General features: G+C 29.9%; 1 protein-coding gene across 2 annotated transcripts in view; it reads left to right on the top strand.

Annotated features, from left to right (window-relative positions):
• Nucleotides 1-2,158: 2,158 nt before the first annotated feature.
• The window catches only part of LOC148238479 (phospholipase A2 LaPLA2-1), a 55,961-nt gene continuing 36,659 nt past the window's right edge, over nt 2,159-21,460 (top strand). Inside the window, exons 1-2 of one of the 2 annotated variants that reach the window (XM_088191392.1) lie at nt 2,159-2,198; nt 5,080-5,518. In XM_088191392.1, coding sequence (XP_088047518.1) covers nt 5,169-5,518 — 350 coding nt within the window. In that variant the 5' untranslated portion in view covers nt 2,159-2,198; nt 5,080-5,168. Of the gene's footprint in view, nt 2,344-5,079; nt 5,519-21,460 lie in introns of both variants that reach the window. The other variant, XM_088191382.1, reaches the window with a different exon arrangement.

Raw genomic sequence — 21,460 nt, 5'->3', positions numbered from 1 at the left:
CAAATTGTTGTTTTATTTGATTAATAGAGTATTTTTTTAAATATAAAGTAGTTTGTATTGAAATTTGATTACATTTATATATACTATAACATATTAACCAATGGTAAAATTCCGGTACTTTCCAGTACCTTACAGATTTCACTAGTGAAAATATAACTTCGAGATTGGTTCTTCCATCATGACAACGCATCGGCTCACACCGAGTTGTATGTGAGGCAGTTTTTGAGCAAAAATGGAATGACACCAATTATTCACTCGGCCTACTCACCTGACCTGGCTTCTTGTGACATTTTTTGTTCACTAGACGCAAAGGGCACATGAAAGGAAAATGTTTTGGCACTGTGGAAGAGGTAAAACAAAAATCGCTGGAGGGGTTAAAAAACATCCCATTATGTGAGTTTCAGAATTGTTGTGCCGACACGATTTTATTGCTTTTGATATGGATTTTTGACTTCTGAAAAGGGATAATTTTTTTTTGTTCTTTCCTATTGGTCAAAATTCGGCTTAGATATGCTTCATTCCATTTTGACTTACTGTAAGTCGTAATATTGTTATAAAAAGTTTTAAGATGAAAGTTAGATAACCGAGCGTTTCCACTACGACAGCGATGGCATGATTTTATTGCTTTTGACGTTGATTCTAAACAGGGACGGCGTTTAGGGGAAGTAGAGGGAAAAGCATGTCATTTAATGAATGTTCAGAAAAATGCATGTCATTTAATGAATGATTCACTTCTGGCTGTTAAGTTAATTTTATAATAATACCAAGCCGGATAAATACACGTCGATATGTGGGTATCGATTGCACTCGATAATTTTGGGGGGCAGGTGAGGGAATTTACCCCCCTTCCTTGAATTTGGCCATAAAAATGCATGTCGTTCAATGAAATCGAAATATTGAAAAAGTCACTATTGACTTGTCTATGTTTGCCCCCTCCCTTACTTTTGGTAATTGTATGGTGAAACAGATTGGAGAGAAAACGACCTTTTCAGTTGGGTCGTCAGATTTGGCGCAACCAAATCCTCATCTTGAGTCGTCGTCTTGCAGATTTTTCAACCACAAAATATCGGAAAATTAGTTTGTCAGAAATGTGATTATAATAATTTTGCGTAGTGTTTTGAGATATGTATTTTGCTACAAATCGAGCAATGATAAATATATTGTATTTATAAATATTTATTGGAATTAATTTCAACGTTAAATATCTAAATTCTTAAAATAAAATGGCAAAAGAAATTGAAAGATGCAAATTAGCTGGATACAGGGCATTCCATACATATATGTGTATAATACATCTGATCCTGATTAATAAACAGGTGCTTAAAATGCTTAGTATATATAAAATCATCATAAGGCTAGTAGTTACATACGGATGTGAGGTCTGGAGTAGGGCATAAAATACCCGGCCAAATTCATAACCCGGATCTCGGATATATTTTCATTACTTATTATTATGCTGTTATTTTTTTTAAATGCCGTTTTCTGTGTACGATCGTCCCCCGATTATACCGTGTGTTTTTTAAGCATATACTCCCGGTTTTTTTTTTTGTTAAACGGCAAATGTTTGAGGATGCTGAAACGAAACTTATATTGTGAAATAGCACTATCGGATTGCTAAATATTTCCTATCCCTTTTCGATACACCGCTCTTACTACCCACTTAATCTCTAAATGGGTTTTGGAAAATAGAAGAATAACAGAAGAATTTTGTCATCTTAAAAATTGTGTGAGATATATTTTTCATATGGAGAAAGAAGTATTATATTGAAATTAAAATAACCAGATACCCGTAAAAATAACAGGGTACTATTTAAAACGCGGAGGTAACCGGGTACCCGGGTTGGAAGCTCTAGTCTGGAGTCTGGCCTAAAAAGAAGACATCCATTCTAAAGAAAATTATTTCGAGTCATGAATTAATATGGACAGTGCAAGTGGAAAGAATGCAAGCATTCAGGACTAGGGGACGATTAAAAAAATATGGAATAATGATTTGTACAAATTGAAGATAAAAACTGAAAGATGGAAAATAATTGTAAGTTAAGCAAAGGCCTGTTGAGGTCGCAGAGATCAGTAAGAAGAACACTGATACATAATAACGTCGAAAAGGCACGAACATATAATAAAAGCTAAAAAGTTTCGCGATTTCCCCGCTGAGACCAGTCAGCCGCCGGCCGCCGCGGGGTGAGCATGTGTCTTTGGTACGTCGTTGATTTCGCCCGAACTCAATCAATCGAAATGCCAATTTTGTGAATTAAAAACCGCGATATTCGACAAACCCTACGCGCATTCAACGCCAATTTATGATTGCAGTTGCAATCAATTTAGAAGATCTGTGTAAATAATGTACGTCGAGTACTATAATATAATAACTGAAGCCGGCGTTTTAATGGCCGTAATTTTCGCCGGCTTCGGACCATTGATTTTTTCACAATAATTTTGGACCTATCGCGGAAAATGAGGGCCATTAGAAATGAAAATTATACGCTTCCGCTTTTTTTTAATTGTTTTTAAAAAATAATTATATCGATACTTGATATTGGGCATTGAAAGCATATGAAAAAATGGCGTCTAAAAACTCCACAAGATGCATATCTTAGTTGTATTGTTAAATATTGAACTTAACGCGAAAAACGACGGCCATGAAAAATTTAAATTATACATTTCCGATTTTTTAATTATTCACACTGGTCGCGATTTTTAAAACTAGTTTTGGCTTTGACATATGTATCCATCCTTGGCCATGGAAAATTTGAATTTGAATTAGTTATTATTATTATTGTTATTTTTTACTTGTTTATTATTAGATCAGGGACCAGAAAACACTTGAATTGTTCTACGGTAATAATACATTTATTATTGTACTATGTTAATAAAACGTATAAATATCTTAATTTTTCCGCTAGTTCTCTATGGTTTTAAATATGTGTTAACTAAAAATTTCCCAGAAAAAGGCTGCAAAATTTAAGTTAATTTATGTGTATAAAAAAGTGTTTCACTTTTTAATTATATATTTTTATTTATATTACGTTATATATTTTATATACTCACTTAATTTTCACTAGGATAGTTTTTAACGAAGTTACACATTTTTTATATATCATAACCACCATTTTAATATACTAATTTTCGAGATTATAAGAGGTATTTACGATAAAGAAATCTGATTTAAACTTTAAAATTAAAATTTTAAAATATATTGCTTACTATTTTTTTCTCAAAATTATCATTTTTTTAAATTTTTGCTGAAGTCGCTATTTTGAAACAAAATGGCGGATCAGACTAGCTAACGAAATTAGCCAAGATATTTGTAATATAAATTATAAATAAGAGTTCATTTAAAATGTGGTCAAAACTATATGATATAAATTAAATTTTATTTAAATTTCTAATTCAGTATATGTTTGCCCTCTAATCTGTAACGTACTTGGGCATTATTTTTTTAATGCCAATTTTTAAATTTAATGGAATTCTGATAAAACTGCGGAACTTATAACTGTAGCGTGACAAAAAAGCTTTTGCAATTTTAGTTTATCTATTAAAGAACGGAGTTACGTATTTTTATAATAGTCGCTACTTTGATACAAATGGCGGATATTTCATAGATCAATTGTATTATACATTCTCAGTTTCAAACATTACAACATGAATAAAAAAAACTACGTGGTTTAAAATACTAATAATTAGATCCACAAACATTTTTTTTTGCTAATAAGTGATTAGCTCGCGTTACTGATTTTTTGGCTGAATTTAATAACTGTTAGATTTTCGTAGAATATGAATTATTATAGAATGGTAAAAGAAAATAATTATTAATAAGTAATTTTCACCGAGAAGCTATGTTAGCCAATTTAAATGTTCTGTATTAATTATTATGCAAAGGAATCATTCGATTCATTTATATAATTACCACTTTATAATATGTCTTTCTATAAACAACAATAACCTGATTTATATACAAAGTATTGCGCTGATTTATTTATTGGTTATTTGTCATTAGGACTACTCATTAATTATTTTTGTAATATTAATCATATAATAATATGTGTACATCATACAAAATTTTGGAATATAAGCGACAATATAAAATACATTATAATATTGTAAATTAATAAAAATTAGTTTGTTTTATTATTTTATTATATTATAAAACATTTTTGACCTCTTTTCTATGACATATTTCTTATTAAAAAATATAAATACTTCTTTTTATTAAATATTTTTGCCCTTTATACTTTTTAATTTTTTTAATTTAGTCGCCATTTTGAAACATAGTGGCGGATCTGGCTGTCAAACAAACAAACCTAGCCGAGATATTTACAAGATTTATTTTTATAAAAGGTTTCATAATGCTTTCAGTAAATCTATCGCGATTTTCGTGCACCTGAAAACCCACTTAAATGTAAAAAAATAAAATTATATTATTTCTTCTGCTTTTCAACGGTTTTACCTCTTTACCTTTTATACCAGAGATACGATTTTCGTAATTTTTGAAAAAATGTTTTTATTTAATTAAAATTTCTATTAAATAACATTTTTGCTCTTTTTTTCTTTGGTATTTTTACTTAAAAACAAATTTAAGTCGATATTTTGAAATAAAATGGCGGTTCAGACTGGCTAACAAAATTAGCTGAGATATTTACAAGGTCCATTTTTTAAAACGAGTTTCATGTCGATATGATTTAAAATACGCCAGTATCAATCGTGTCCTCAAATATCTACATAAATTAACAAAAAAAAATGAGAATTTAAAATTTTTTAATCTTACTTTTTTTTAAGAAAATGGTTTAATAACGATCAAATGGTTTGCATTGTGCTGTAAACAGCACAATGCAAAATTTTACGATGTTGTAATAATAAAATTAAACACAAAAAAAATATTAAAAAGTTTTACTAATTTTTAAACAAAATTTTGAATATAAACTGGTGGCAAAGATTATTAATATTTTATTTCTCAAATTGCTGATGTAACTTTTACGTGCTAAGAAAAATCAGCGCGATATATTACATATAAATCAGATTATAGTATCTTTGTAGAAAATAACATTTCAGTTAAGTGCAGATATTTATTTTGATTTTTAGATTTTACAACACAAAATGATTAAATAAACAAAATGATCGGATTCTGAGAAGATAACTAAACATACCAATCTACAATAAAACAAAACAAGATGCACGCGCGAAGGCCTTGGTCGTCCCTTTTAAGATTTTTCCACTTCGGGATGAGGAAATCGGTCCTCTCCGTCGTACTGGTCATCCTGCTGTCCATGCTAGCTCCCCCGCCTCAGGCCACAGCCAAGCCGACCTTCTCCTTCGGTATCCCAGGAGGGTTTTCTCTGGCCAGGTTCGTCGGAGCCGGAAACGAAGTTGGCATTCAGAAAACTCCAGAAGTGAAACCCTATACCGGCATGAGAATGGTCAACAACTCTCTGATCATGATCTACTGGTATGATCAGACTGTAGCCATCGCCGAACTGGGGCCCAAGAAGCTACTGCTCAGCTGTGAACTCATCGAGGTCTAGTGAGTAAAATTTTTTTTGTAAGCCTATTAAATTAAATATTTATTCACCTTGAAATATATAAAAATAAATTTATCGGAGTTCGTATTAAGGAAGTTATCTCCGAAAATTACCTATGTTAGTTTACATTGTTTGATTTTTGATTAGTTGCATGAAGAAAACTGTTCGTAATTTATTACTAATGATGTTTATGGCTTATACCATATTTGTGTTTATAAATTTAAATGCTATATTTTTTCGGTAATACATAATTAATATTATGATTTTTGCCACAGCTCGATTTATATGTAAATAATATTCTTGATATCAAAAGTAGATACAATAAGAACGAAAAAAAATAATATTTTGTTCCTCCAGCTTTATAGAGATATTCGCGTAAATCCATTTATTAATCAAATTATATTAAGGTACAGCAGAAGGTCTCTATCTCAGTTAACGTAAAAATTAATTAGTACGAAGCTGGATCATTTATTTTTATCACACTCCAATAAAAATAAGACATATATTATATTTGACGAGATGGAAAATGGCGTACAATGCTTTTCTGAAATTTATTTGTGCGAAAAATTGGCACACGATCAGTTATCGACGAAATTTACTTCGGTTTTCCATTGCAGTTTTATTGGCTTTGGTTCTATATATTTTCTCTCCCTTCTCGAAGGTCAAATTAGCGCTGATTTTATGCGTTAAATTTTATGATGTTAGTATAAAAAGCTATAAAAAAACATGCTTATAGACAATTATATATTTTTTCATTCTAATTTTCTTCACATAGGTTTACAAATATAAAATTTGTATTTTGGTTATTTTATTTTTATCAAAAAAGTATCAAGAATATAGCTTGTATGTAAATATAGCAAATATATTATCTTAATTAGCAATAAAAATATACCATAACATTTGATAAAAGCCTAAAATATAATAATAAATGTAACATGTTACATAAACAAAGCTTAAGAAACACTAGCAAAATCAGGGGCGTCATTTCAGATTTTTCCAATGGGGATAAAAGTTAGCCTGTCAATAGTCGTTTTGTTGTAATTTAGATTTTATTAGAATCCATAGTATTTCATTATATGTAGTGCATTTTTTTGGGAGAACAAATGACCCTGTTTAGAATCCAAGTCAAAAGCAATAAAATCGTGCCGTCGCCGTGGAAACGATCGGTTATCTATAGTCTATTTATTTTCAAGAGTCAGTGCGCAAGAACATTGTTTAACGCGTAATCAAAATGTGCTCTTAAATTTCTGCCTTGTGCTTGGTCGTTCACAATGAAACGATTGATCTTACGGCGAACGACCAATCACAGGGCAGAAATTTAAAAGCATGTTATGATTACGCGTTAAACAATGTTCTTGCGCACTGACTCTTGAAAATAAATAGACTATAGTGTTCATATTCAGACTTTTCATAACCATATTACGATTTAAAATACGTAAAAATCGAATGAAGCATATCTAAACAGAAATTTGACTAATAGGAGAGGGTAAAAAACAAGTATCTCTTCTCAGAAGTCAAAAATCCACGTCAAAAGCAATACAATTGTGTTGTTGCCGTTCCAATGGGAACGCTCAACGAGCGTTCAACGACTTCTAAGAAGCCGCCCTTCTATTGACCAAAATTCGGTTTGAATACACTTTGACCAATACTTTCATATCAAAAGTTCGTAGTAATATCGGTAAGGATAGCTATCATATTTTTAAAACATAGTTCAATGTCGGAGTGCAGACAACTATGAAGCAATATGAAAAATGTGACGTCTGTCTGTCCTTCTTCTTCCAGTTATTTCCCCCTGAGAGTTTAATTGGCTTAGTTTGTATTTTTAACTTGACCTAATCAGAGTTTTAAAGCTATAATTCGGCTTTGAACTTTCATTAGCTTAGGTTTGGTTTTGAACAACAGCAAATGGACGTTTCGCAACTGTCAAATTGGGTTTCATAGGGATTTTAGGGCAGCATATAATGCAAAGCGGATCTTAGCATTTATATGAACCCCCCCCCCCCCAAAAAACAGCATTCCAGAATAAATTTGTGATGTAGGTTTTTGACTTATATGTTATCACTGGATAGTATGGTTTTTACCTTCACAAAATTTCACAGTAGAAATTTTTATTTATTAGGCAAATATTTATCGATAAATAATATGATATCGAATCACTCGAATGTTGAAGGCATTATAATAAAAATATTGTAAGCACAAAAATAGAAAGCTATTTATATTTTGTTATATGTTTTTATTACATCAAATAAATATTTAAATTTGGATTTAATTACATTCACGATAACGTGAATAATACACGAATTTGTTTACTTGAAAATACCTGCAAACCGTTTGAAAACGCGATGACGTCATCGTTACGAAAAACGAAACCATACATCATCTAGCTTGTTATTGTTTTGTTTAGTATAATTGTTTTTTCTTGGGTGCTAATAATAAGCATTTTTTGGGTAGTGATGTTCCGTACTTTTTCACACCGGAATTATTTAAATATTATAACTAAGTCGTGTACATACTGGCACTGAGTCATCGCGTTCTTTAATCAACACGCGTCAAATTACAGCTGTCTGTCGACTTTTCAACGAGTACTAAGTAGTACTTCTCAAATCTCGACTTTTTAGGTAGAGCGAGGCATAATAATCAAATCCCGGGAAGATCTTAGGTGTTTCTGGAAAATAGATTTTTGTTTGTATATCGGTAAAATCATAGTAAAAAAATATATTTATGATAAATATCTATGCAGATATGTTAAAAAATATACATATACATACATTGAATAATAAAAACACAATATATAAATATATAGAAAACAGTAATTGTAAAATTTTAATATAAATTTTTTAGAAAGAATAAGGTATTTAGAACAAATCTAATTTTCGTAGTAAATGTTCCTGCCGTCGAGAATACTCACTCGCTTTCCGTTGATGTTGACTTAATTGTGAGCAAAGATTCATATAAAATACTTCTTTCTGAGGTTGCTTTAAAATCTTTTTAATTCGTCGACTGATTTTAATATTTTTTACCGAATAAATATTCTGGTGGTTTATTAGTTGTCTGTTTAATTCTTTTTCAATTGCCAACGTCATATTAATGAAATATTCATTAATTGTTTCAGTATCCTATTACAAACTATAACATCTAAATAAGAAAATAGTCGTTCTAATCAATCTTCCCCATTATTTAAATATATTTTTGGGAGTAACTGAAAAAATAGTTTTCATTGCCATAATAATTTAGATTTTGTAAAAAAAATATATTAAACCAATTATCTACTTGTTTTTTTTAAAATTTTTAGTGAAGTTAATTTCAAAATTTTTCAGTAAAAAATCAGGAATTTTTAAATATATTTTTTTAATTTACATATAAGCCGGGAATTCTTAGGTTTAAGTTAGTTATTTATTTAACTTAGATTTCACTAGGAAATCCAGTATTACACCTGAGATTCTCGAACCATAAACGTAACATTTTTTACAGCGTTATTTCCGGAAAAATATAAACTACATTAAATATCAATAATTATTAACAAAATGATGAAATTCTCATACATTGTACAATTTGAAAAAAAACAGTATTTACTAATGGCATTTTAATTATGCTATGGATGTGTAAATATAAGCATTTATTTTATGATGGCGTATTATTAATTATTGCATTAATAACATATGACAGTAAATGATCTTCTAAAACAAAAATCATCATAAAAAAAGCGCTATTCAAAAATGCTATAACAAGGACTTTAACTGCATTTTTCAAGTCAAGGTTTTAAAGACCGGTTAAAACAGCCTTTAAAACTAAAAATAGTCTCACATAAAAAACAATTCTGTTAGTTCATGTACCATTTAATTGCAGTCTGCAATAAATCGATACTTGAAACTCTAAATCCACCCGATCCTGTGAGTTCGTTGCCACAATGAGTATGCAGCATAGTATCCTCCACGTTAGCGCAATGCGGTGTCCTAATTTTTCCTCAGGAACACTTCCGACACGTCCCAATATTCCCGAAGGAGTGTTCGTATTCATGAGTGTACATGGACAAGATTTTTTGAAACAATACAGTAAACCCTTTGCTATCTCGTCAAGTGGTGGTACTTTTGGCAAGCGCTGCGAATATTCCACTTACTGCCAGTAGGTCCAAAAGTATCTGGCATAAGTATATGTTATATTACACAATAAATAAAAATCATTTTGTGTATATGTTACAGTGAATTTATATTTTTACTAGTATACATATAATTTCGCTATCTCAACTAATTAAAATGTATCAAGCAATTAGTATCAGTAGAAATATGTATCTATCGGTTAAAATGTATTCGGATATGATTTCACTGAAACGATAGTGAAAATATAACTTTAGTGGTAATACATATTTACCGTAACATTTATATTTATTGACAGTTATTGATAATATATGAAGTAGTAAGCATCTCAAATGTTTCAAATTATTGTTTTTAATAATTCTTTTTTGTCAGGTGTTGACTGTAATACACTAGACCCCCCAATAACACGGTAAATTTGCGACGTGCTATTTGGGGGACTAGAAAATACTCGTACATTTTTTGTAATACGTACGTACAAATAAGCCGCGTGTGGTGAGATATCCTCCTTTTGACTCGTTCACTCATAAAGTAACGTTCACCTAAATAGCGCATCCCCAGTTTACCGTGTTATTGGGGGGTCAATTGTATATAAAAAAAACTAGTTATTCGATGCTATCTTTGCAGTTCATTTAACATTTAGCATTAATTTAGTCAATGATACAACATTTAATCGTCTATCTACAAAAGCGATTGTATCCGAAATTAACATATTTTTTAGATTGGATTATATATTCAATGGAAACTATTTAGAAATTTCTTTCATTGCTGAATATGAATGAGAAGAGTTGTACTATCAATATTCAAACTCGATATGACTATTGAGAAAATAATATTTCTTGTCGGTCCGGAAACTTTTGGACCTACCTGTTTATACATAGAGAACGGAAGTACTCTACGTGCTCTTCGATTTCTATGAGAGAGCACACATTACACATTTTTGTCGGTCACCGGTTCGCGTTCAACAGATAGACGAAAGACCAACTTCTTGAGGCGAAAGTGTGACAGTGCGTACGCGTGATCTGAATACGTTATGTCAGAGGTGGGCAACCTGTGTACGAAAGGTGAAAATCGTCACGCATGGGAGTATATGAATTTTAACAAAAAAATCTATTACATTGATGAGTGATGCAAGCTCATGCCAATAACCATGCATGATGTCACTTCAAGAATTTAAAGAAAATCTAATCGGTCACGAAACACTGTCACGGAAATGATTACAAACAAATTATAAACAAAAATGAATTATTAATGATAATATTTTTTTAATGGTGACATTAAAAAAAATATACATACTATTAATTATGTCGTTATACAATATTAAAATAATAACAAGCCATGTAGCAAGATATTTACTTAGGAATTGGTAGTCCATTCATTTTTTAAATATATTGCTTATTTTTCAAAACTAAAGCATTAAAGGCAAACCGTATTAACTAGATATTTTTATTGGCTCATATTTTTTATAATGAGTACTCGTCAGCCCTGGTAAGGGCACAATTTTCTAAACCGTAAGTCAGCATTGTATTAAGCCAAGTTTTATACATTATTAATTGTGTATGAGTTAATAATTGTTACTTTATTTAACTTTCGAGTGGTGTGACTTTATTAGATAGTGAGACGCTCAATGGATTGTTTAAAACAATACATGGGTTAATATTGAGTGATGATGTCAAAATCGAAAGAGTCCAATGTATAGTAATAGTATAAATAATCCTTGAATATTATCCTACTCTCTCTCTCTCTCTCTCTCTCTCTCTCTCTCTCTCTCTCTCTCTCTCTCTCTCTCTCTCTCTCTCTGGGGTTAAGAGAGCAAATTTTATACCCTTTTATATGCTATGATAAATTAGGTCGTATTGTTATTTAAATATAAGTATGACTTCCGGGTGACCCTCTATAAACGAAACTATTGTGTTTATTTCCGAATAGAAAGTACTTAGATACTTGACACCGAACTATTTTTCAAAAAAATAGTTCGGTGTTTGCACCGCAAGGTCTAGACTAGTAACCAAGAGGCCGCGGGCTTAAGCCACGGCAGCAGACTCTAATTTTTATTTATAAAAAATGTGTAATCACTGACTTATGATGATTATTCCTAATATACTGCTATGATTTTTAAATATATTTTGCTTGTTAGGTACTATTGAATACCCATAGTTCAAATCTTGAGTCCTTACTAATTATTTTTGATTGATTGCTTTTAAGTAGTTATATGATTTAATTGACAAATAACATAGTTGTTTATTTTATATTAATAAATGATTAATGCCTACGTTAATTAAAAAATGTACAATAAATATGAATATTAAAGTCATAAATATATTATAGCTAAGTTGTGTATTGAAATCTTAATCGAACTCTTTATGCAAAATCGAACTCTTTATGCGAATCTGCAAAATGACAAACTCGCTATTGTTACAGATGAATCAAATTTTATGTATTCGTAAAAGTTAAGAGGCCATTAGACGCTCTTAAACGCCTCTTAAACTTTTCTTTACAAATGATAACCATTTAACTGTTTGTTATGTGCTTAATAATAAGAAAGCAGCCCCATTGAATCGAATGATATTGCTATCGAAAATTTAGAGAGTTTTGTTTGTTTGGATTCAGGTTTTACTTTGATTTTGCATATTCACCTAACTGACATATCACAAGAAGTTTTCAATCTTTCTAAAGCATTTATAAAAAGAACAACGTGGAATAGTCTCTTACTTTGCTAGAAAGTTTCATACTTTTAGGAATCAGCATTCATAAAGCGCTTATTGAATATGCATTAATAAATAGTTCTTATAAATCATATTAGATGAGAAAAATTCTATATTTAGTAATTAAATAATATCTATTATGACATCAATGCAAAGTAGATTCTTTGACTTATCTTGTGTTTGAAGTGATCTTTAAGCTCTTATATTTGTATCAGGTTGTTCCATAAGTCTGCGTTTTTAAGGTGCGGGTTAAATAAGTTAAAAATTAAAACGTATAATACTTTCACTGAATGATATATTCTCTATCTTTTCCTGCAATTATTCTGCACATGTTAATTAATCTGATTCGAAAAATAATGTATTTTTGGAAGCAATAAATTATTTTATGTCGTTTTTTATATTCGATTTTGTAAAATATTTTTTCTACCTAAAAACTGCTGCAGAGATATAAATAGACTGGGCTTTTTTGTCATGTAACGTGGTGGAACGGCGTTCTGTTGTTTTTATACGGTATTTTTAATGTTTCAGAAGCAATTGTTACTGTATACACGTGCGGAACATTTTATTTATTTATTTTTACGTATATATTACGTCATGATTTTCATATTCCTTATTTTTAAATGTAAAAGTTTAACCCCAAGTTAAATAAAAGAAAATCCCCGTTACTTCTCAACTGCCGGTCACATTAAAAAAAGTCTAAAACAATCACAGAAACGTCGACAAAAAACATGGAAATATTAGTGAGCTCATGATTCTGAATCATTTCAAGCTGATCTTGAGGAGCAAGACCGAACTTGAAATGATTGGTCGATTGCTGGTCATTAGATAAAAAAAAAACGATTTTTGCGCAAAAAATGAATTGTTAAACATACAAAAATTAAACTTGGCTTGGAAACATAAATGTTAGAACTTTCGGAACTTATATATAGTATATAAGACTATGTCTGAAGTTTGAAGAATAAGGTTGGAGGATAAAGGAGTTCCAAAGAATATTTAATGATTTTTTTATCGTTTTTTTTTTGGGTACATGAGGGCGATCGCTGTCTTGGTGTAAAATTACCCTTTTTAATTTATAAGGAAGGGTCTTTTTATGCTCTGAATCACGTTTAAACGAATTATCTGAGCACACTATGTGTCTGTCGGAATTGTATGCCTATAATCCAATAACTCATAATGAATTATGCCTTTCATATTCCACCAAATGCATAACATTATATTATTGGTGTGTAATCATTGTAAAGGATCTACTTCTTATCTTCAGTAATAATTCGGCTCAAAATTAAATCTTTCTGTTCTAGAATTATGAATTATTAGCATACTGAGATTCGCTGCGCGAAATTTTTCGCATACAATTTATGCGGTACTCATATTCTGAAAATTAACACATTTTCTTATTTTTTATATGTTTGTGAACTGATGTATGCGACACGTTGAGATTTTGTATCGTTAATCTCAGACCTGCTTAGATAGCAGCACTAATATCCTCACTGACAACCCATAAGGACTATCAATGACAAAATTCCCAGAACGTAATTTTAGATTTTTTTTATGGTTTTAAGATGGTTTATTAATTATTTTAGAAAGAGAAAAAAAAGTTAAAATAAATAATAACCTTATGTACCACAGGGGTCCACATTAGAACCATTGCTGTTTATAATATATATTAATAATATAAATAAATTTAAAATGCATCTGCTTGCGGCGACATTTGAATTTATTACATGCGACACGTTGAGCTTCTGTATCGTTAATCCCGGACGCTTCATAAGATTCCCATGTCATCTGGACGAAGTACCGTTACACGAAATAGCATGCTTTATCTCTTTCTTCGTTGCATGCGACACCGCTCCCACTTTTATTTCTAAGGGTTCGGCGTCAGTCCTGGAGTGTTAAATGATTAAATTTGATTAACCTACAATACCACTAACTTCATTCTATAATTTTGCTACTTATGTATCTGATTTTTTTAATTTTGCACAGAATTTTAACGATATTTTAAATAAATATAATTATTACAGTCATTATTAACTGTATTTCTACTATTGTTGTTTACAAAAAAAATAAAATATTTGTATTTATTATAAGAAAAGAGCATTATTATATAATAAAAATAAAATGGTGAATATTTCTTTAGAAGCGCAGGGTGTACCCCCACGGTGTATGGCTGAGAGGCAAATAGTAGTGGATTCTAATTAGAATGTAACGGTAAACCGTCGAGCTCGATAGGGAATCTTATGATGCATCCCGGACCTGCTTGATGGCTGGCTTAATATCCTCACTAACAACACCTAAGGCTACCCCCGCCTTTACGTAGATATTTAATGTCAAAATTCCCGGAACGAAATCTTAAGAACCACATTTGACACTTGCATTACAAATGTTTTTAACTACTATTGTATAACCGGGTTGAAACTCATAAAATTTTCATTAATTTATAAAGGTTATACATTTTTCCAAATGTAAGAAAAAACACAAATAATAATGGGACAATCTTATATATCAATGATACTCTTCAGTGGGTTTATTGTATTATATTATCCTTTTTTATCTCCTTGACTATTTGAATAATTTTCAAACTCATCAATCTCACCATAATATATTAATTAAATTGCTTTATAATAAGTGATAGTACAGGAACTTACTGTCATAAAAAGTTAATAGAGATGCATAAATCGTCATAAAAATGTCGATCGGCGAAAAGGTTCCACATTCCATTTCAATTTTACGATTGCGGATCCCATGATGTGGATAGAGTGCGATCCTGACTGGGAGGGTTCACAAGGAAGTTCTCGGGCGAGGCCCCACGTTTCAAGGACACGCCTGATCGATAAGCGCCGACTAGTCGCCCTTCGGAGACGCGGCGAGCACACATAAACATTTTCGACAACGCTGTGAACGTGTGCGGATTTTCGCGAGCTGTAAATTCCACAGCGGCGGAAGAAACGAGAAACAGGGGAAAAATTCAATACACACACATACACAAGCAGAGGGAGATAGAGATTGAAGAATAATAAGGCTTATGGCGCAATGTTCGTAACGACTTGCACGTGTTGTATAATTGGCGGGGTGGGGAAACGTGGAAAACAGTCGGAAAATGTAATTTAATATGATGGTTTATCTTATGTGGTATTATTTTAAGCATGTGCGTATATATGTATATATTAGGGGAAATAGCAGGTTTATAACTTTTACAAGAAATGTTAATTAAAAATGTATGGAAAGTAAGGATACAAAGCTAGCAATAATGTTGTGTGTTCTGTTTGGAGTGTGTGTTTCAAATGGCCATGTGCTATTTTTTTGTTTATGCTGTAAAACTGTTTATATTCATGCTAATTACGCTATAAAAGTAGAAATATGTTGTCGCAAAGATAAAGTACACCGTTAAAAATTACCATAAAAGTGAAAAGCCATTCGTTGTTAGGGATGAACTGGTTAAAAAAATCGTGCAAAATGCGTTTAATAATCGATTGACATTAGAAATGTTAAAAAAATATTTGCTATATTTTGTAAATCTCTATTTGCGAAATGACTAGCGTTATCCCAATGCATTATAATGCATTATAATAAACACAATAAAAATGAATATTAAAATAGTGAGACACCATACTAAAATTCATAAAAAAGGAGGTCAAATTTTAATTTATAAAAATGCACTATTATTAAAATCCGACCTCAACTGCAAATTGGCATTTATTAATTGTAAATTAAAATACCACTAGTTGGTATTGCTTTTAATTATAACGCATTAGTCTTACGCACAGTCACTAGTTGGTTTGCTTTTAATTAAAACGCATTGGTCTTACGCGTAGCAGGTTACGATGAAAGATTAAAAATATATATGATAATAACCATTATCTATACACTATTTGTGTTGACGAGGTCAGTTTGAGAGCTATCCATTTCATCATTATTTATAATTTAGAAAGAGATGACAAGTTTGGGTTTGTGCCCCTACTATTAGATTTAAAGCACACGATACGAATATACTTCGATTGAAAAATATAGTAATGATTTTAATTTCTATAAATTTGTTCAAAATACATATAAACAGGAGTAATGATAAGTATATCGAACGTATATCAGTATCGTATGCTTTAGCTTTAGAGCTAATAGTAGTGGCGTAAACCCCAACATGGCATTTTTTTCTAAACTAGGAATAATGATGAAATGGATAGCTCTCGAACTGACTGTGTTAACGCAAATATAGTGTAGTACAGTTTAAAATCAACGCATGTCACTTTGCACGACCTAGCTCGACTTTACTATAATTATTATTATTCACGATATTCATCCATGATATAAGAAAAATCTAAAAAACTTAATATATTATGATCTTTTTGGTGTTTTTTGTGTTATGAATGACAAAACAGTATGTGGTAAAAAGTACTTTGTGGTATGTAATAGTATAAGGGTAGCGCTAATTATCAGTAGACATAGTCCTTGAACTCTCTCTCTCTCTCTCTCTCTCCTCTCTCTGCTTAAGTAACCAAATGTCAATACTATTAAGAAAAATTAATGCTTATTTAATTCAGTCAGGTTGTATTGTTGAATTTAGCCTCATGTATATCTTCCGGGTGACTCTTTATAAACGAAACCATTTGATTTGCTTCTCGATATTTACGAAAAATTACATGTGATACTAAAATTGTATGATTAAAATACTTTACAGCATTATTTATTTTGACTTTTCTCAGGCACGTGAAACATGTCTTTATTCAATCTACTATATATTTTTTTACTATTTATTGAATACAGTATAGTGATTAACAATTAAAAGTCTAGTCATAATTAATATTAATATATTAACCGTCGTGCTCAGCGTGTTTCTGGGTCGGCCGGCAAATAATAATTCACTCGCCGACCGACCAATTGTAGAGTTTAACGAAAGATCCATTGAATTACGAATTTGAAATGATTTTTTTATTACTTAGCATTGCGATTTTGTACAGTAATCTTATTGTATTAGATAAAAAAACTCATTTCTAGTTAGAATAAGCGCTTAACTATTTTTTATAAAGCGGGAACAAAGAAAAAATTACTGTTTACATAGTTTACTTTCTAAAGGTTACGATATATGTCACATTTTTCAAAATCTATTTTGTTGCTTTAAATAGTGTCAAAACCATGACAGCTGCTATATTTTTCATATATTTATTTTAAAAATATATATTTATTTCTTATTATTATTATTAAAGTACATATTATTTAACAACATAATAAAATATTCCACGCCTTTAACCTTATAGCCGCTTTAGACATATTGAATCTGTTCGATTGGGTGGCAATAAATTATTTCGGGGGATAAGTATCGACGTTTTTACGGTCGGTAAGCCATGTAGTAATAATGTACATTAATAGTAGTTTAATATTGAAAAGAAAAGCTCGTTATTATTTTGATTAAATTCGAAGAAAAATATAACATTATTAATAATATCAATTTACGTTCATTCGGTACAAAATATATAATTCGGATATAAAACGACAGTACATATTAGGGATCAACAGCTTATTTGTTTATCTTTTGGTTGTAGAACTATAGTACATTTTAGGGTCAAAATTGTTGAATACCGAAATAAGGGTCGACGTTAAAAAGGTATTGATTGTACATTGATACTATCTACACAAGAGTTTAACTTGGAATAACGACGTTTACGCAAAAATAACTGAGCCGAAAATAAACAAAAACACTTGACAAATTAACTTTATAATAGGAAATCAATAACCGTTTATTTAGTATATAATATTTACATATTTAAATAAGTAAAGGGAAATTACATATAATTCGCTTATGTTTTTACACAATAACTTAATTTTACAATTTAATGGTAGATAAATTAGATAATTTTATAAATATTATTAGTTTTAGTGTATTCGTATATCATATATGAAACGTATATGTCGGGCTATCAAATTACATGCTAGGTGATATTGCTACGTATAACGTATAATGAAATAAAGTTCCAATTATTTATAGTGTTTGTTATGAAGGTAAATTAATACCTTTAATTAGTACGTTCATCTAATTACAAATATAATTTTAATTGTAAAAAATAAAGTTATAATATACTTACTTTTATACGTAATAGTGTGCTTCTTTTTTACAAGCAAATATTGGATTGACTTGAGTTAATATTTATGACTTTTCTATTTAAATTTACAGTCTATGAACTATTGAATAAAATATATTATATAATGATTAAGCTGCAATTTGATATTTAACTATAGTTTTCATGCCAAAAATCTTCAGAAAAGATTTCCATGTTATATTAATATTTTAAATATCAATGTACCGAGACTAAAAAATGCTTAAAATAATATTAGCTAATTGACAAATGTCTAAATATATTAAAATGCTAGTTAACATGTCAATTATTAAATCATTATAATATGATATTAAATGTTGCAATTTTGTATATTTACTATATTACTGTTTATTAGACTAGTTCAGAATAAAACATAGACTTAAAAGTATACGCTGAAACATTTAATATTTACAGTGTTGTGTAATAGTTACAAAATTAGAAACAGGTTAATATTATATTTATCGACAAGGAGTATAGCTTATGATTAAATCGAGGGCAAATATAATTCATATAGAATCAAATTGTGTAATAAATGTTAAATAAGCAATAACAATTGCAGTCGTCGCGGTTTTGTAATAATCGATTTGTGCATTATTATTGGAACGTGCAATTATTTCACAATAATGTAATTTTCTTTTAGTCACGGCCAAAAATAGTTTATTTCACTAATAACCAATGCAGTAACTAGAGAGCTTATAATATCATTCATTTTTTAATATACATATGTAAGGTATACACCTATAATCAATAGAAAATATGTTTTTATTTAAATGAAAACATAATACATTGTAAACGACTATTTTATTATTAACGGCTAAACAATTGTATACCAAAAACGATGTTACTTTAAAATAAGACTGGGGTCCAGACATCCCCCTGTTCGGAGAGCGTGTATATTTTATTTATATGCTATGCTTTATTAAAAACCATTGATGCCATAAATACGCATGTGATAAAACTCAGGTCTCTAATGTTTTATCATAGTTTTAATAACATAATTAATATACTAATCTTATGAATGGAATGAAATGAAATAAATGAGCTTTTCTGCATATACATACATATGTATAGTCTAGAAACATAAAGTGTTATTTTCTTACGAATAAGCACTTAAATTGCTTAAATAAAATAAGCATTTAATATCTTAGATCTTCAAAAACTCTTTTTTATTCTTGATACCTAAAACGAGATAAAATTTGTATATCTAAATTTCTTATGGATAAAAACAGCTCTACATTTCTACATGTATGTAAAATATCTAAAAAAATATTTTATATTGATTCTAGACGTCACATACATATGTTAATGAATGACACCATTTTTTTCAACCGTTACATCCATTTTTCTTGATTAACTAAAATGTTAAACTTAATAGCCGTGGAATCAATCTCAATTGTTAGTGTGCTCGTGAGATTCAAAAGCTATTTGATACTTGTTAAGAATTATCTTTTTTATCAAAATATGGTATGCAAATCCTAGTTAAAAAATGAGCTACTGACCATAAGAGAGATTGTTTCGCAAAACCGGTTCTGCAACATAAATGTAGGGCACTGAACCAAAACAAACGCGCATTGCGTGTGAGTCTACTTATAAAAAAGGGAATAATTACAAGTTCATTGTCTTTGTGTAAAAATTCAATGTCAATGTCAGTGGCGTTTAGTTGTTAACAAATGGTGATTAGGCATTGTTGTTGCCAGATTAATGATTGTTTAGTGAGCGATGGGAAAACGAGTTTTAACTAGCATTATAATTGCTTTTTTTAAAAATATACATGAACACAAATAGAGACCTTAACAATAATTTAACTAAACAAAAGCTGTTTTTCATGTTATCAAATGGACAATAGTTTATATTTATATGTTAGCAGTATCCAAATGAGTTGAATCATTCAAGTAATGTATCACTGCATTATACACAGCCCAATTTTGTGTTTCATTAAATTTATCTTACGATTTACATGTTATTTATAACAGCCATGGATGCTCATAAGAACTAATAGCCGACAAAATGTATTAAAAAAAACACTTTGTAATTGATAAAATTCCAGAAATTACTCATATTTCCATGTCAATGTTGTGCAGCTGTGAACTTTCTCAGCGGTATTTGATTTTTTATCTCTTTTAAATTAGTGCGAATAAAGTTTAATTCATTAAGGTCTGTCTTAAGTAATTTATTAAAATGGTAATATATTTTTGGGCATACCAAGTTGTAGTCTATTCGACAGGAAATATATGTAAATTGTAAATGTATTAAAGAAACCCTTAATGCTCTATTTGTTTGAATTAATATATTTTTTTTATATTCTAAACTGTTTTTTAATAACATTAGACTATGTGTATATAAACATTTAGGAATATATTCGTATATTTTGATATTTCAATAGTTGAAAGCAACGAATATTCGCAAACTCCATACTACTTGTTTTATCGAATCCAAAATAATAAATCCCATTACCAAGTATATAATCTGGTTATTTTAAGAATGGATTACTCTTTTCTTATCTCATCCATAATCAACCGTGACTTGTGATTGGTTTACTGTAATGACATAATCAGTAGGCGAAATCATGCGACGAAGTATTTTCGATATGAATATCTGATTGACTTACTCAGTTGGTACAGGTTTACCCCATTGTAACGCATTGGGCTTACGCCTGTTAGGTTACAACGAAAAGATAAATAAAAAACAAAATAAAATAATTATTGTCCATTGAACAGAAAAAAATGATCATCTGACTATCTGTCAAAATAACTTACCATTTAATATAAGTTCTGACCAGTCCAATTCCAATAAATTTTAATCATTTAATATAAATTTTGATTATCTAATATTTATTCTGGCTGCTTTTATTCTGACCTTTTAATATAAATTCTGACTAATGTAATATAAATTCTGATCACAACCATATTAAAATTCTGATCTGAAAAAAACGAGCCTATTATACATACATTGTTAGATATGTTCATGTTTTATGTCATATTATTGAGTAAGTGGAATCTAACCATTTTGTCACGTACGCTATGGTTAGTTGAGATTATGTTACGTGAGAGCATTTTAATGCACTT

The sequence above is a fragment of the Plectrocnemia conspersa genome, unplaced genomic scaffold, assembly GCF_051122295.1.
Source record: "Plectrocnemia conspersa isolate PC_06_02 unplaced genomic scaffold, ASM5112229v1 ptg000001l, whole genome shotgun sequence".
Classification (NCBI taxonomy): Eukaryota; Metazoa; Arthropoda; class Insecta; order Trichoptera; family Polycentropodidae; genus Plectrocnemia; species Plectrocnemia conspersa.
Note: the sequence above shows the minus strand (reverse complement) of the source record. Positions and strands in the feature narration are given on the sequence as shown.